We start from the raw sequence: 14,313 nt of genomic DNA on the forward strand, positions 1-14,313 counted from the left end.
AAATCCTGTTTGACCCGAGTTTTACTTTTAAGAGATAAATAAACTGAAAAAAATCTGGACCAAACAAACACTTAGCCTCCTTGGTGCATATGGCTGTAACCACATTTTTCTTGCCTACTTAATCACGCCTTCAACTACATACAAAGAAACATTATAAACAAAGAATGGAGTTGGGAAGATTGATTTGGCAATTTGGATTATATAATATATATAGTATAAGTTTAGAGTGGCTTGGACATTAGTTAGATGGAAAAGCATTAGCTTTGAATGGTTCCGTAGGGAACCAAAGTTTAGGCCACGAAAGAAAGAAGAAAGGGACCATCATCCATGGCTGTCCAATGACCATAATTAATTATCCTCCCAGATTAGGTATTCTGTTAAATAACTTGCAAAGAGAGACTGACTAATGCTCCCTGACCTAATAACCACAACAATTTTGATTTCCCAAATTGTTTATTGCGGTTTCCATCACGCTTAACCTAATTCCTGACGTCATCTGGACTTCCATTTAATTTGAAAGTTCTCATTGCCATATTTAATTTCTTTTGGGACAAAGAGAATTAAACCATTCGGATTAAGTTGGAACCGACTTTAATTTGTTCACACACTTGGCTATTTCAAACTGCTGTATGTTTATACATATTGTACGCAATGATATCAGTGTGCATGCTCTCTCTTACCATGAATAACACAATGACTCCATCTATCTACTTTCAGTGTTTGTCAGGTTTTGTTTTTCCATCTCTTTAATTTTCTTCATCTAAATATCCATTTGTAGATTTGTTCATTGATTTCTTTCCATTATGTGTAGGAAATTACGTCATACATATTAGAAAATATACAATTGTTATTACTATGGTCTCTATATGTTTTAACATACAACTAGTAACTGTTCCTGTGCGTTGTTGCGGGTGTAAAATTTTTTCTTCATTAAATTAATAAATATCCTCATTATATTATGAAAATACTCTGTATGTAATTAGTCTTTATTTTATTTTTGAAGAAAAAAATATTAGAACCTGATTTTTAAAATAGATATATGTAATAAGTATTTCTATGTATCTTGAAATGGCCATTTCAGAAACCAAACAAACAAAGCGAAAGAGGGTTTTAAGGAATAGAGGATAATAGAATTGTAATTCTCCCAACTATGCATGTCATAAAAAAAAAAACAAATAATAATAATAAAATAAAATGATTATCTACATTAACTTTCTCAATGTATATCCGTTAAATCATTATTAATGTCATTCAGATTGAAATGTGAAAATTCATATAATCAATCTTGAGTATAAATAAAAATTTATATAAATTTAAGAGTTCAAAAACTCTGATATACGCATCAAACGTAAATCCATCAATATTAAAAGTGAATTCAGAAATAATTATAGATGAAGGAACCACCAATTCATCATAATAATATCTATGACTAGAGGGTTTTCATCAAATAAGAACATCAAAGTCATCATTATTGACAGTATTATGCTTACTTTAATGCTTATCCAATTTTGTTTGAAATTGGGTTTGGTGATTCTTGCCTAATTTTGCTCCTTCATCTCCCTGCTTCTTTCGTTTTTGCTACCGTTCTTTCTTTGCTGATCCATTCACTTGGGTCTCTCCCTGAATTCTTCTTTTCTCAACGACATCCTTTAACCAATTCAAACAAAAAAAAACCCCAAAAACTCAACAAATTTCACTCGGGTCCTTGTCATGTGTCAACACTGCATAAGCCTATAGCTCATTTTAGTAAATTAATATATTTCATAATTATTGTAGATGCTTAATTTTGATTAACTATTATTTTTGAAATACTATGTTATAAAACAAGTTACATCAAGAGCGTTTCAAGCTCAGAAACTCCCAAAGGTGTTCCAAGCACGGGAGCGTCTAAAGGTGTTCTAAGTGCGGAAGCACCTAAGGGTGTTACAAGCTCAGAAACACCTAGGGATGTTCTAAGTGTAGAAACGTCCAGGAGCGCTTGGATCCGTGGGTATTCCAAGCCCGAAAGTGTCCAAAAGTGTTTCAAGTGCAGAAGCGCCCAAGAGTATTCTAAGTGCATAAGCGCCCAGAAGCGTTCCAAGCGTGGAAACACCCAGGGATATTTCAAGTGCGCCCAAGAGTGTTCCAAATGTGAAAACACTCACTGTGATTTTAGACGCGGAAGTGCCCAAGAGTGTTTCAAGTGCAAAAGCACCCAGGGGCGTTCCAAGCGCAGAAGCACCCAAGAACAAGCATTAAACAGCTATTTATTCGAGGAAGTGAAAGTAACTCAGAATGAGTGATAGGGTTTATGAGTTACCTTCACATTTTAGATATTTTAAAGAGTTTGATTTGGGGGCTCAGATATAGAAATAGTTAAGAGGACTTCTTCTTAAATACATATGCTTTACCCCTTTTTCTTTCTTTTTTTCCTTAAAAATACACGTGGCGGACTATCAAGTTTCACTATTCTATTATCCAAAACTTATATCCACTACTCAACTATATTGCCATTTTTTTAATATCCCATAAACCATTTTTTAACTGCTCTTCTATGACAAGCATGTTCTCTCATAATTGAACATGCTCTCCCAGCTACTTCTAAGAAGATGTTCCTAATTAGTATAAATATGAGAGCCTTGAAGATTGGGAAACAAGAAGAATCATTAGAAATCATTAGAAATCTAACAGAGATTATCTTAAAAGCTCTCTCAAGACTCTTCCAAACATTCTTTCTATTCAACCCTTCCCATTCACCATAATCCGTCGTTTCCTTCACTTTTTCTTATTCCTCACCACCTACCCAAAGCACTTACACTTCAAAAACTGCTCCAGTCTTTCTCCCTATCGCTTCTAACACATTCTAATTCACTCATTGCAATAAGTCCCTTCTTCCTATCAAAAAAACTCTACAATTGTAAAGTATATATAGTCAATCATGGCTGCAAGAAAATAAACAGGAAAAAGAAAAGGAGACAGCTTGAGGTTCATGCACGAAGACGCATGGAACACGGAAACCAGCTAGAACATATTTCGGCAAACTGATGCCCCTAAGGAAATTTTATACCAAGTACGAAGTTAGATGGATTCTTCTCAGCTTTGATCAAGAAGGTGAAAATTCACGTGTAAACTTAGGAACCCCTCGTACAATCATGTGCAACAGTATCAACACAAATAAAACCCTTTTTGAGATCACTACTCTCATGAGTGCTACAATTTTTTATAAATATAAATTATAGTAGTACTAGTAATTTTGAAATATTTAAGCAACAAAATTTAAACACATATCATAGACCCAAGAAACTATTAATGTAACTAGGGGATCCCCCTCTCGCTACTGGGGGCAAATAATATAGAATCTCCATGTATATCCACCCAAAAGAGCTACTTTATTTGCAAGGAAAGGATTATTACTGAATTTCACACTCTTGGAAGTCAGATTATATATAAGATCCTACTCCTTTTTTGTCTCTTGTCCTTACATTTTTATAAGCAATTGGATGTGGACGATGGAATCCTCACATTGCCATTTTTCACCTTAAAGAAATGAATGCACGCATGCATCTTTATTGGCCATATACCCCATATATATTTGAATTATATCTACCACCTTTTTGAAAAGAAAAATTGGATATATACACACCTTTTTCCCAACATAAAATATCAAACCAACCTAGAATTCAAAGCAGGAGCATAAGTCGTGGGAATAAAATGAAAGGTAGAAATCCCGATGCACCTTTTAATCCCTTTTCTTTTTGAATAAGGGGAAAGAGAATTACTATTATTTCTTTTGCTTTCCCGAGTTTTGCCTTGATGACATTACTTTTGGATTATAAAGTTACTTTTGCATACTTCATATGCAAGTAATACACTTGCGTTAAACGTGAAAAGCCTAACTATGATATGGTTCGAAATTTGTTTTATTTGAAGTAGTTGAGGCTAGGGTTCTACCAAAAGAAAAGAAAAAAATTTAAAGTAGTTGAGGCTATATATAGTGACGTGGATATATGCGTGTGCCGCGTGGAGCAGCAGTGTGGTGGAGAAGAAACGCTGGAACATATATAGGAATCATGAATGGGAAGTCTCTCGAGTGTATATATGTGTATTGGCATTTAGCAAAGGGAGAGATACACAGTCTTTTTCTCTCTCAGAGTTGTTGTCTTGTACCAAAAGAAAGCGATGGTTTTTTGCTGTTTTTTATTTTTCCAGAGGCTTCTTTTCCTTTCCTTTGTGCACCGCATGGGTTGGGGTTTTGATAAAGTTAATTAAATAAAGACTTTGGCATCGGAGAATAGAAAGTGACTTCGCTTGTCATCTTGTTTAAGGGTGGGCAAGAAACATTTGATCTTTAATCAATTTGTTAAAGTTAGAGATATTGGAGAAATAAAATTAAAGAGAAAGACTTTAAATATGTGTTAAGGGCTGGTCAGAAAGAGAGATATATGAATCTCTTGGCATAGATATTGTCATGAGCTTGGGGAGCCAAGGAGCAATTTTCAAGTGGGTCAGCGTCTACTGTCTAGTTCACTCATCATCCTCAATATTCAGTCAAGCATAAGGTAAAATTGTATCCGGTGCCTGCTTATCCAAATTGCATTTGCTTTTTCATGGGCCCCAATAATTGACCTCATAGTTACCAATTTCGTTCTTCTATATATTTTAATGGTGTATATCCACACAAATTGGTAATCCCAACTTTATACATATTAATTCTACAGATATAATAGATGATTCATTAGAATGTAACACACTACATAAAATGTCATGTCCATATTTGAAATTATTTTAAGTTGGACATGTGGATGCCACGTTGTTGCCACATGCATGTGAAAAACACAGTAACAATTACGAAAACTTTCAAGTCTTTTGATAGAAATCCCAAAACCCACTCAAATTCCATAATCTCTACTCTTTTTTGGCTTTCAAGTCTTTTCCTTCACTTAATTTCTTACATCCCATATCTCAATTCTTTTTTCCTAATCTCAAACCAAATCCCTCACCTTCTTTAGTTTTGTTAGTTTCTAAGGACAAAGGGAAACAAGTTTGGATTAAGTTTCGGGTTCTCGAGTTAAGTTTATTAAGGTCTTCTAATTTTTTTTTTACCTTACACTGATAAAGTTTTTGCAATAGATGTATACATGAGTGAGCATTAATCGATTCAAATCAAAATAATCGATTGAAACCTACTAAATTTGATCAATTCGTAACGATTTGATCTTTTTTGGTATTAATCGATTAAAAGGATAATTGAATTGATTTTTTTTTTGAAAAAAGTAAATTTTATGTATATATCATTACTGTATAATTTCATTGCAGGATATCTAACAAAATTAATTATTTCGATAGTTTTCAATGTTTAAAATTTATAATTAAACCAACCAATATATGATATAGATTTTAAATATATTTTTATATATTATATTATTAATATTTTTAAATATACTTCGAAAATACCTCAAAAATATATTTTATATATAAAAATAGTTTTAAAATATATTAAAAATACCTCACATTCAAATCGAAATAATAGATCAGATAAGTCGATTTCAGTTATTTTTAATTTTGCTATAATTTGATCAATTTCGATTATTTTTTATGAAAATTCGGTGTTTTCAAAATTATAAAACCGAACCTATCAAACCCACCAAAATGCTCACTCATAAGTTTATCAATAATTTTATAACACTTGACAGCAACGTGACACTTACGCATCCAACTTGAAATAATACCAACAGGTGACATCGTAATTTTAATTTTACATGTCACATTTTAATTTACCCTATATTATGTTAGTAGATTTCGTTAATAATTTTATAAAATAGGTAGATTGATGTACAAAATTAAAATTAATACAAGCACCATATATTAAATATTTATTATAACAAGTACAATATTGAATTTTGTTTAGTGCATGTACCACTTTAGATATTTTCTTAAAGTACATCGATTCAATAGGACATTACTCGATATATATATATATATATATAAGAATAGATTATACATATTTGGCCATTTAATAATTTTATATAATACAGTTTTTTTATTTCCTTATATTATAGGACAAAATCTATAAAAAAAAAAAGAAATGGCGAAAATGGTGCTTAAATAGAGTTTTAACAAGTTTATCTAGCAAATTAAATAGTTATAAAGAAGCTTAACTTGAAGAGAATGAAATATAAAATAATTGGAATCTTGGGGAAAGGGTTATGTTGACTAGATAGACATGAATTAGAATCTTCTTCGGCATGTTATTGGCATTTAGGTTCCCCTAAGGTTGAGAAATATTTCTTCAGATTTCTGGTAGAATTCAACTTTTATCAGGATTCAATGTTGTTTATGCAAGCAACTAATCAAATTCTAAGTTGTTATTATAATAAAAAATGTGTATCATAAAAAATATATCGGACTTTTAAATTAATAACAAGTATATGTATTTTTTAAAATTGGATATGAATTTTTTTTCAAAAAAAAAAAAGAAAGATTTTATTAGTTTATTAAACAATCATTTCCATTCCCCTCTTGTTATCTTTGGGCACATATGAATAAATCAATTGATAAGCAAAGCACGCAATTGATTTGGTGCATCGTGTCAATGATGGAAAAGATATCAGCTGCAAATCAAAGATCCATGAAATAATAATCAAATGAAAGACACTTTTGCTATTTCTTCTTCTTTTTTTTTTCTCTCTTTAAAAATAATTAAAACTTTACCAAGTCCAGACCTGGAAGGATTCTACTATTCCCCTTCAAGATTCCATTACAGTAAAGAGACAAAAGAAACGAGGGAAACATGGGCAGCCTGCTTTTTGTCAAGCTTCAAGATACATATGTATATATATATTTCAAATGTTGTTTAAATTCTTAATTAACTATGTAATTTTTCATGGCAACAGCCGTATTAGCCAATAAAAGGTAGGGGAGTCAACGAGATGGAAAATCAAAGCATAGGTTTGACTAATAACCAGCCCCAGCTGATAACGGCTATTCTCTCCCTATTATTTTCACTTTATATAAAGCTTGAATTATATGAGCCGACAACCCTCTTATCAAAGGGGTTGGTATCCTCCTCCTTTCCTTTTGCTTTCCTCTTTTTCTCTTATTATGACAGCCACAATTCTTCATTACTTTAAAATTCTTTGTTAAGCCCTCCAATTCTTCCTTTTTGTATATACATTAAAAAAAAAAAAAAGAAATAGTATAAGCTTTTAAAGTCTTTCCATGCATGCTTTGAACCTTTTACCATCTCATTATAACAACCTTCACGGCAAGTTATTATTCTTTAATGAATAGAGATTAGGTGATCATGATGCCTTCAGATACCCAACTTTAAGGAAAATCTGATTTTTGTTCCAAAAAACGTATGATGTTAGGTATAAGTGGATGCGACAATTATGATGAATTAACTCTTAAACATGTATGAATTATTCTCAATAATCCAAATATAATATGTAGTGCCTAATTAAAAGAAATTCTTAAACAAGCCATATAAGTCAACAAATTAGCATATGATTAGTAGATTAGATTCATAAAAGTTCATTTGGGAGTTTAAAAATTTGAAGGGTTGCTCTTTACTATTAATTACTTTGGGAGTAGTGTTTTTCATGGTGAAGACACAAAAATTGTTAGTAGTATGAATTTTGCTGGTATTTGTTCTTAAAGAATGAAGGGACCGATTGTGATTTGTGAAACTTGTGAAAACTAGTGTTGAAGTAGTTTTCAGTTCTGCCGAGTTTCTAACGCTAGACGGCTCATTTTCACCAGAGTCAGTGTGAAAAAACCCATAAACGAAGCATTAGACGCCACCCCTGATACTGCCAGCTAATTTGCAGAGCACGTTGCCTACTCCAACATATATAACTCTCTCTCTCTCTCGAAACTGTTTAATTAGTAGGTACTTTTAATAAAACAAAATCCAAAAACTCCCCCACTAACTACAAAACAAACAACAATCTCTCTCTCTCCAAAAAAACCAAACTTTCTTTTCTCTCTCCAAAAACTTCCTCACACGCAAAAGAATCCAAACCAATTCGCCTTGTTTTTGATGGTGTGTGATTACTACAAGTTTTATTAAGCGTTATTATTTACTTCTGCCTTTTGAATATTGGTGTTTGTTCTTGCTGGTGTCTCCATTGATGGTTGTTCAGCTGCTGTCTACATACATACGATTCTGTCACTTGAAAAGAAGAAAGCTCTAGTCTTGTTATCACCATACTACTATTATTATTTTAATACAATTTTTTACTTTGTCTGTCTGTATCCCTGTGTGTATATACTCGGGGAGGCTTCTTTAGGAAATTAATGGGCATTCCTTGAATTGAATATCTTCAGTCATGGATCAGGAGACTGGCGTTTACCGAAACTACGCTAAGGTAAGATGGCTTCGTTTGGAAAATTTGTATTCGTTACCCATTTTTTGCAGCAACCCATCTCAGTTTTTAATGATAAAGTATTAAGTTTTGAAAGCAAATGTTGAATGATCAAAAAAAACCTTGCCTTTTTATTTAAAAGAGTGACATTGATTTCAGGATTCTAATTGGGTTGTTGGTTTTTTTTCTTGTTATGTTGTTTTAGAAGGAATCATGGAGAACAGTATTGACTTTGGCATACCAAAGCCTTGGAGTTGTCTATGGGGATTTAAGCACTTCTCCTTTATATGTTTACAAAAGCACATTTGAAGAAGATATTCAACACTCTGAGACAAATGAAGAAATCTATGGTGTTTTATCTTTTGTTTTCTGGACTCTCACTTTGGTGCCTTTGCTCAAATATGTGTTTATAGTGCTTAGAGCTGATGATAATGGTGAAGGAGGGACTTTTGCCTTGTATTCATTGCTCTGTCGACACGCCCGAGTCAACTTCCTGCCCAATTGCCAATTGGCAGATGAAGAATTAATTGAGTACAAGAAGGATAGTATTGGTGTGGCACCAAAATCAACATTTGGTTCTAGTTTGAAATCCACTTTGGAGAAGCATAGGGTGTTGCAAAGGTTCTTGCTTGTTCTTGCCCTGATTGGGACCTGTATGGTGATTGGTGACGGTATCCTCACACCAGCTATTTCAGGTAAGTTTGGGCCTTTTCCCCCTGATTTTTCCTGGTAATTGTGTCATGAACTGGATTGATTGATTGTTTAGGTTGTGCGTGCAGTTTTCTCTGCGGTGTCAGGGCTTGAGCTTTCGATGTCAAAAGAGCATCACAAATGTAAGATCCTTCCCCCTTACACTCTTAGTTTGGCTGCACTTAACTTCAGCTCCTAAATATCTTCTCGATGACAACCTGAAAAGACAAATCATGGTTAAATTGTAAAACCCTTGCTCCGGTATCTTAGCTTATAGGCAAAGTTTTCCAGTACTTTTTTTAGATAAATAGTCTATGATGCAAATCCCTGTTAATTGAGTTGCTGGATTTCAGCATAAAGTGAAATTATAGTTCCTTTTGATTGCTTCAATATTTCTCAAATTTTAGGATGGTTGTCTAGGCTTTTCCAAGTTTCCATTATTTCTCTGCTGGCCTTGGATTCTTCAACAACCTTATGATATGGCACATTATTTCGACAAACTCAATTATCTTTAGTTCCCAATCTTGGTCCATCATTAGCCATACCCCAAAACTAAGTACTGTGTTGTGGAACCCATGGTTTTACTTGTCACCTCAAGTTGGTTGGACTAATCAATCAACATGCTAAACTGGGGCACGTACAGTTGCATAGTCTGCTCAAACTAGTAGATTGAATTTCTTTAGAGATATTTCCACTTGCCTACACTGCTTTCAGTTGAAACTTTCAGTTTAGGTCAAACTACTGGCCCTCCTTGGGATATCGGATGTCTATGCATGTTTTACCTGTCAATATTCAGTTGTTTGGAGTGCAAACTTAGGTTTCCAGTTCCTTAAACTGTTGTTACTTTATAAGTTACAGTTCCATAAAGAAATGACCTACTTAATGATTCAAGTTTTCAAATAAGCCAACTTGTATGAAGCTTGTACAATTTGAACTCATTTGATGCTGGGACCCTGGTTTCAGGTTGATACTAAAACATGAACTCATGCTATTTGCAGTGTGGTTTTAGTTGCTGCAACTAATGTATATTAATTGTAGACTTTTCTTGGCCATAGTATATTAATTGCAGTTCAGATAAGCTATTACTATACTCCTATGACCATTAGCATGACTCATAATGCTGCTGCAGCTTTGGTCTCATGTGTTAAGTGAGATAAAGTTATAATTTCAAACTAAATTATGTTATCTTTGAAGTTGTCAGTGTTGATGCTTTTATTGGTAAAAGGGTGACCATCACTCTTTTCAAACTTAGCATAAAAACTTAGGGCCACATTGAAATGTTTTGGGAAGTTGGTCTTAGGAGAAGTTTTGACTATGATTACTAACTTAATTTTACTCTTATATGCTTGACTTCCATTTGAGTCATTCTTTATTTGATGCCATGAGTCGTTATACCATCTTCTTCTTTTGATATGTTATTCATCTAGCACTATACTGCCTCTTATAAAAGGTTCAACAATTTTTGCAGATGTAGAGGTTCCAGTCGCATGCATCATACTGATAGGCTTGTTCGCCCTTCAACATTATGGCACACACAGGGTTGGGTTTTTGTTTGCACCTGTGGTTCTAATATGGCTTCTTTGCATCAGTGCCATTGGGTTATATAATATCATTCACTGGAATCCTCATGTGTATCAAGCACTCTCTCCGTATTACATGTACAAATTTTTGAGGAAAACACAGAGAGGAGGTTGGATGTCCCTGGGCGGTATTTTATTGTGTATAACAGGTAAGCGTGTTTGACTGCGAGTGTATCAGATGATATAATTGTCTTTCTTCTGCCATTTAAAATAAAGAAGTTGATTGTTAAATTGGTTTACATTTTCAATTTTCAGGCTCAGAAGCTATGTTTGCTGATCTTGGACATTTTTCACAATTGTCAATAAAGGTATATATTTTTGAAAGCTTAATTCACAGTTGAGAATATCTTTTTTAAACTAAGTTGGTATGGTTAGAGTTGTGTTGGTGAGAAGAGCTGACAATTATGTCTGATGAAATTTTGAACAAATTTGTAGTTACAAGTTGTTTGAACTGCTGAATTATGATTTCAGTTGACAAAGCCATCTTAATTCCTTTTACTTTGTGATGTGGTTTTGACCATTCAAGAGAAAACCATATATCTTCTAGGAAACACATGCATGCATTTGTTAGCTTGCAACTGACCATTCTTTAGTGTAAATTACTATATTCTTAGTAATTGAGTGCTTTTTGGTAAAATTTTGGGCTTGGGAAACATTTACTGTCACACAAGAGAACTTCTTTTGACAGTTGCATGCATGCCCTCTCGTTTTCAGCATTGAATTTTGCTGTGAATAACAGCTTTTATCTGATGGGAATTCCCATTTCTGCAGATTGCTTTTACCTCTTTGGTTTATCCATCCTTGGTTCTTGCATACATGGGGCAAGCTGCCTATCTGTCTCGGCATCATATTATCGAAAGTGATTACCGAATTGGATTTTATGTATCTGTACCAGGTAGGTACCTTGAGTTGTACTCCTTGAAGACTCTAAGATTTGGATAATAGGTGAGTTTTCAGCTAACTGGAAGTATCCAAATGTTATTCTTCAGAGAAGTTAAGATGGCCAGTTCTGGTTATAGCCATACTTGCTGCAGTAGTGGGAAGCCAAGCTATCATAACTGGAACGTTCTCAATCATCAAGCAGTGCTCTGCTCTTGGCTGCTTCCCAAGAGTCAAAATAGTCCACACATCATCCAAAATCCATGGTCAGATCTACATTCCAGAGATTAACTGGCTCCTCATGATATTATGCTTGGCAGTTACTGTTGGCTTTAGAGACACAAAGCGCATGGGCAATGCATCAGGTATGATAATGCTCCCATATTAACTTGTATTGTTCTTACAACTCTTAGCAGAAATGTGTTCAATTGGTTGTATAATTTGGGTCTTGGGAGCATCTTGCATTTTAGTTTCATACTCTAGCCTGAACCGAGCTTTTATACATGTAAACTGATAAACATATGGTATTGTTATATTATGACTATCAAGTTGTAGACTGCATTTTGTAGGAGCTTGTTACTTCTAAGTATTGATTTTGGTTCAGATGAAAGAGAGATTTGATCACTATGAGGGATCAAGGGTTCGGATATATTACTTCATTTTACATTTTACATTAAAAAGGAATAGATTAATTATTTCCTTCTGTATGCATAATTGTGTTTTGGCTTGTGAATGATCCTGTTCAGGAAACTTCTCACACCTGTTTTTTGCTTGCCACTACTATTCCTTTTTATTTATCTATGAAACATATGCTGGAGGCGTATATGGTTCTCAGATAAGTAGTTATCTATTATTTCAGACTGCCAGGGTTAAAAGCCTAATCACTATCCAAACTCCACTAACCCCAAAAGTGCTAAGAAATTATAATAGTTGCGTGCATATATACTTGTGTTATGTAGACAGGATTTTCTCTATGTGCGGCTATATCTTTGGATTTGGCATCATGGCATTGTCTAGATAAGAAACTGAAAGAGAAAAAGAAAACTGATTCACTTCTACCTAATAGAGATAATTGAAATTTGCCTGAAAGTTTGGCTCAAAATAATTGGTGTTTGAGGCATATAAGAGTACAGAGTCAGTCGCTTGTTTCAGCACTTATTATTTTACTTCAAGAAACCTTGGTTCATAACTAATATCCGTCTTTCCTTGAAAAGATATTCTGAATCTCAATATGAAACAGAACTTGGATCCTCTTTTTGTCTGAGTTTCTACTAGTTGTTTTGACTCTTTTCTTTTTTCTTGTGGAACAGGTTTGGCTGTTATAACTGTTATGCTGGTTACAACTTGCCTAATGTCATTGGTAATTGTGTTATGCTGGCAAAAGAGTGTGTTCTTCGCAATAGGCTTTGTTTTCTTTTTTGGTACAATTGAAGCACTCTACTTTACTGCTTCCCTCATCAAGTTCCTTGAAGGGGCCTGGGTTCCAATTGCTCTTGCATTCATCTTCCTGATAATCATGTGTGTTTGGCACTATGGCACACTGAAAAAGTACGAGTTTGATGTTCAAAACAAGGTCTCCATCAACTGGTTACTTAGCTTGGGTCCTAGTCTAGGCATAGTACGGGTTCGTGGGATTGGACTTGTACACACAGAGCTTGTATCTGGAATCCCTGCAATCTTCTCCCACTTTGTCACTAATCTTCCAGCCTTCCACCAGGTCCTAGTCTTTCTTTGCATCAAATCTGTCCCAGTTCCTCATGTTAGACCTGAAGAGCGGTTTCTGGTGGGTCATATTGGCCCTAGGGAGTTCAGGCTCTATAGGTGCATTGTACGATATGGGTATCGTGATGTTCACAAAGATGACATGGAGTTTGAGAAAGATCTTGTTTGCAGCATAGCAGAGTTTATACGCTCAGGAAGTGTTGCACCTGCCAGTGATAATGAAGATGTGGTGAAGGATGATGATAAAATGACGGTGGTTGGAACATGTTCTAGCCATACAGAAGGGATTCAAATGAGTGAGGATGATGCAGACAACATAGAGGCTGCTGGACCATCAGAGTTGAAGGAGATACGGTCACCACCTGCGATTAAAGCTAGAAAAAGAGTAAGATTTATTGTACCGGAGAGCCCACAGATAGACTCTGGTGCAAGGGAAGAGCTGCAGGAACTTATGGAAGCTAGGGAAGCGGGGATAGCTTACATACTAGGGCACTCGTACGTTAGAGCGAAGCAAGGATCTAGCCTAATAAAGAAACTTGTAATTAACTTGGGGTATGAATTTTTGAGAAGAAACAGCCGTCCGCCCACCTATGCACTAAGCGTTCCTCATGTATCTACTTTGGAGGTGGGGATGATATACCATGTATAAACCTTTTTAATTTTTTGTTTTGTTTTGTTTTAAATGGGATAACCATGTTTAATTTTGGTCATATAGAAATGGTATAAATGTATCATGATGTACATGTTTACAATGCTGTGCAATAGATGAAAAGAGACATGGTTCCCTTTAATAGCAACAAATGGCAATGTTCTCTATCCATGTTGCACCCACTAGCTGGCATGGTAACCTTTCTACTTCTAATGTAGCAGGGTGCAAAATGTGCCCCTTCCTCCCTTTTCACACACAATTCTTCATTGAAGTTTCTTCATTTCGTACCAAAACATATATAAAATTCTGTTTAATCTAAACCCAAGCCTGGGATCGGGCTGGATGATAAGAATAACTGCGATAAATGGATTAGCACAGTCTTTGGGCCTACTCAATTAGCAGCTTTCCTTCAAACGAGCTATCTAATCACCAATCTCCCGCATTGAAA

General features: G+C 34.5%; 1 protein-coding gene across 1 annotated transcript; it reads left to right on the forward strand.

Moving 5' to 3' along the window:
- Positions 1–7,772: 7,772 nt before the first annotated feature.
- KUP6 (K+ uptake permease 6) lies at positions 7,773–14,007 on the forward strand. Its single transcript, XM_088804025.1, has 9 exons — positions 7,773–8,023; positions 8,271–8,348; positions 8,551–9,040; positions 9,125–9,178; positions 10,504–10,764; positions 10,871–10,923; positions 11,387–11,510; positions 11,605–11,859; positions 12,805–14,007. The coding sequence occupies exons 2-9, from the start codon at positions 8,310–8,312 to the stop codon at positions 13,863–13,865; spliced, it is 2,337 nt and encodes a 778-aa protein (XP_088660151.1). The 5' UTR covers positions 7,773–8,023; positions 8,271–8,309; the 3' UTR covers positions 13,866–14,007.
- The last annotated feature ends 306 nt before the right edge of the window (positions 14,008–14,313 follow it).

The sequence above is a fragment of the Theobroma cacao genome, chromosome 2, assembly GCF_053813885.1.
Source record: "Theobroma cacao isolate CCN51 chromosome 2, ASM5381388v1, whole genome shotgun sequence".
Lineage (NCBI taxonomy): Eukaryota > Viridiplantae > Streptophyta > Magnoliopsida > Malvales > Malvaceae > Theobroma > Theobroma cacao.

Excerpts from the sequence above, each read along its gene's own strand:
- KUP6 (XM_088804025.1), top strand. The coding sequence starts at position 8,310 with ATGGATCAGGAGACTGGCGTTTACCGAAACTACGCTAAG. Across the intron at positions 8,349-8,550 it reads TTTACCGAAACTACGCTAAG|AAGGAATCATGGAGAACAGT; the intron begins GTAAGATGGCTT and ends ATGTTGTTTTAG. Across the intron at positions 10,765-10,870 it reads TATTTTATTGTGTATAACAG|GCTCAGAAGCTATGTTTGCT; the intron begins GTAAGCGTGTTT and ends TTCAATTTTCAG.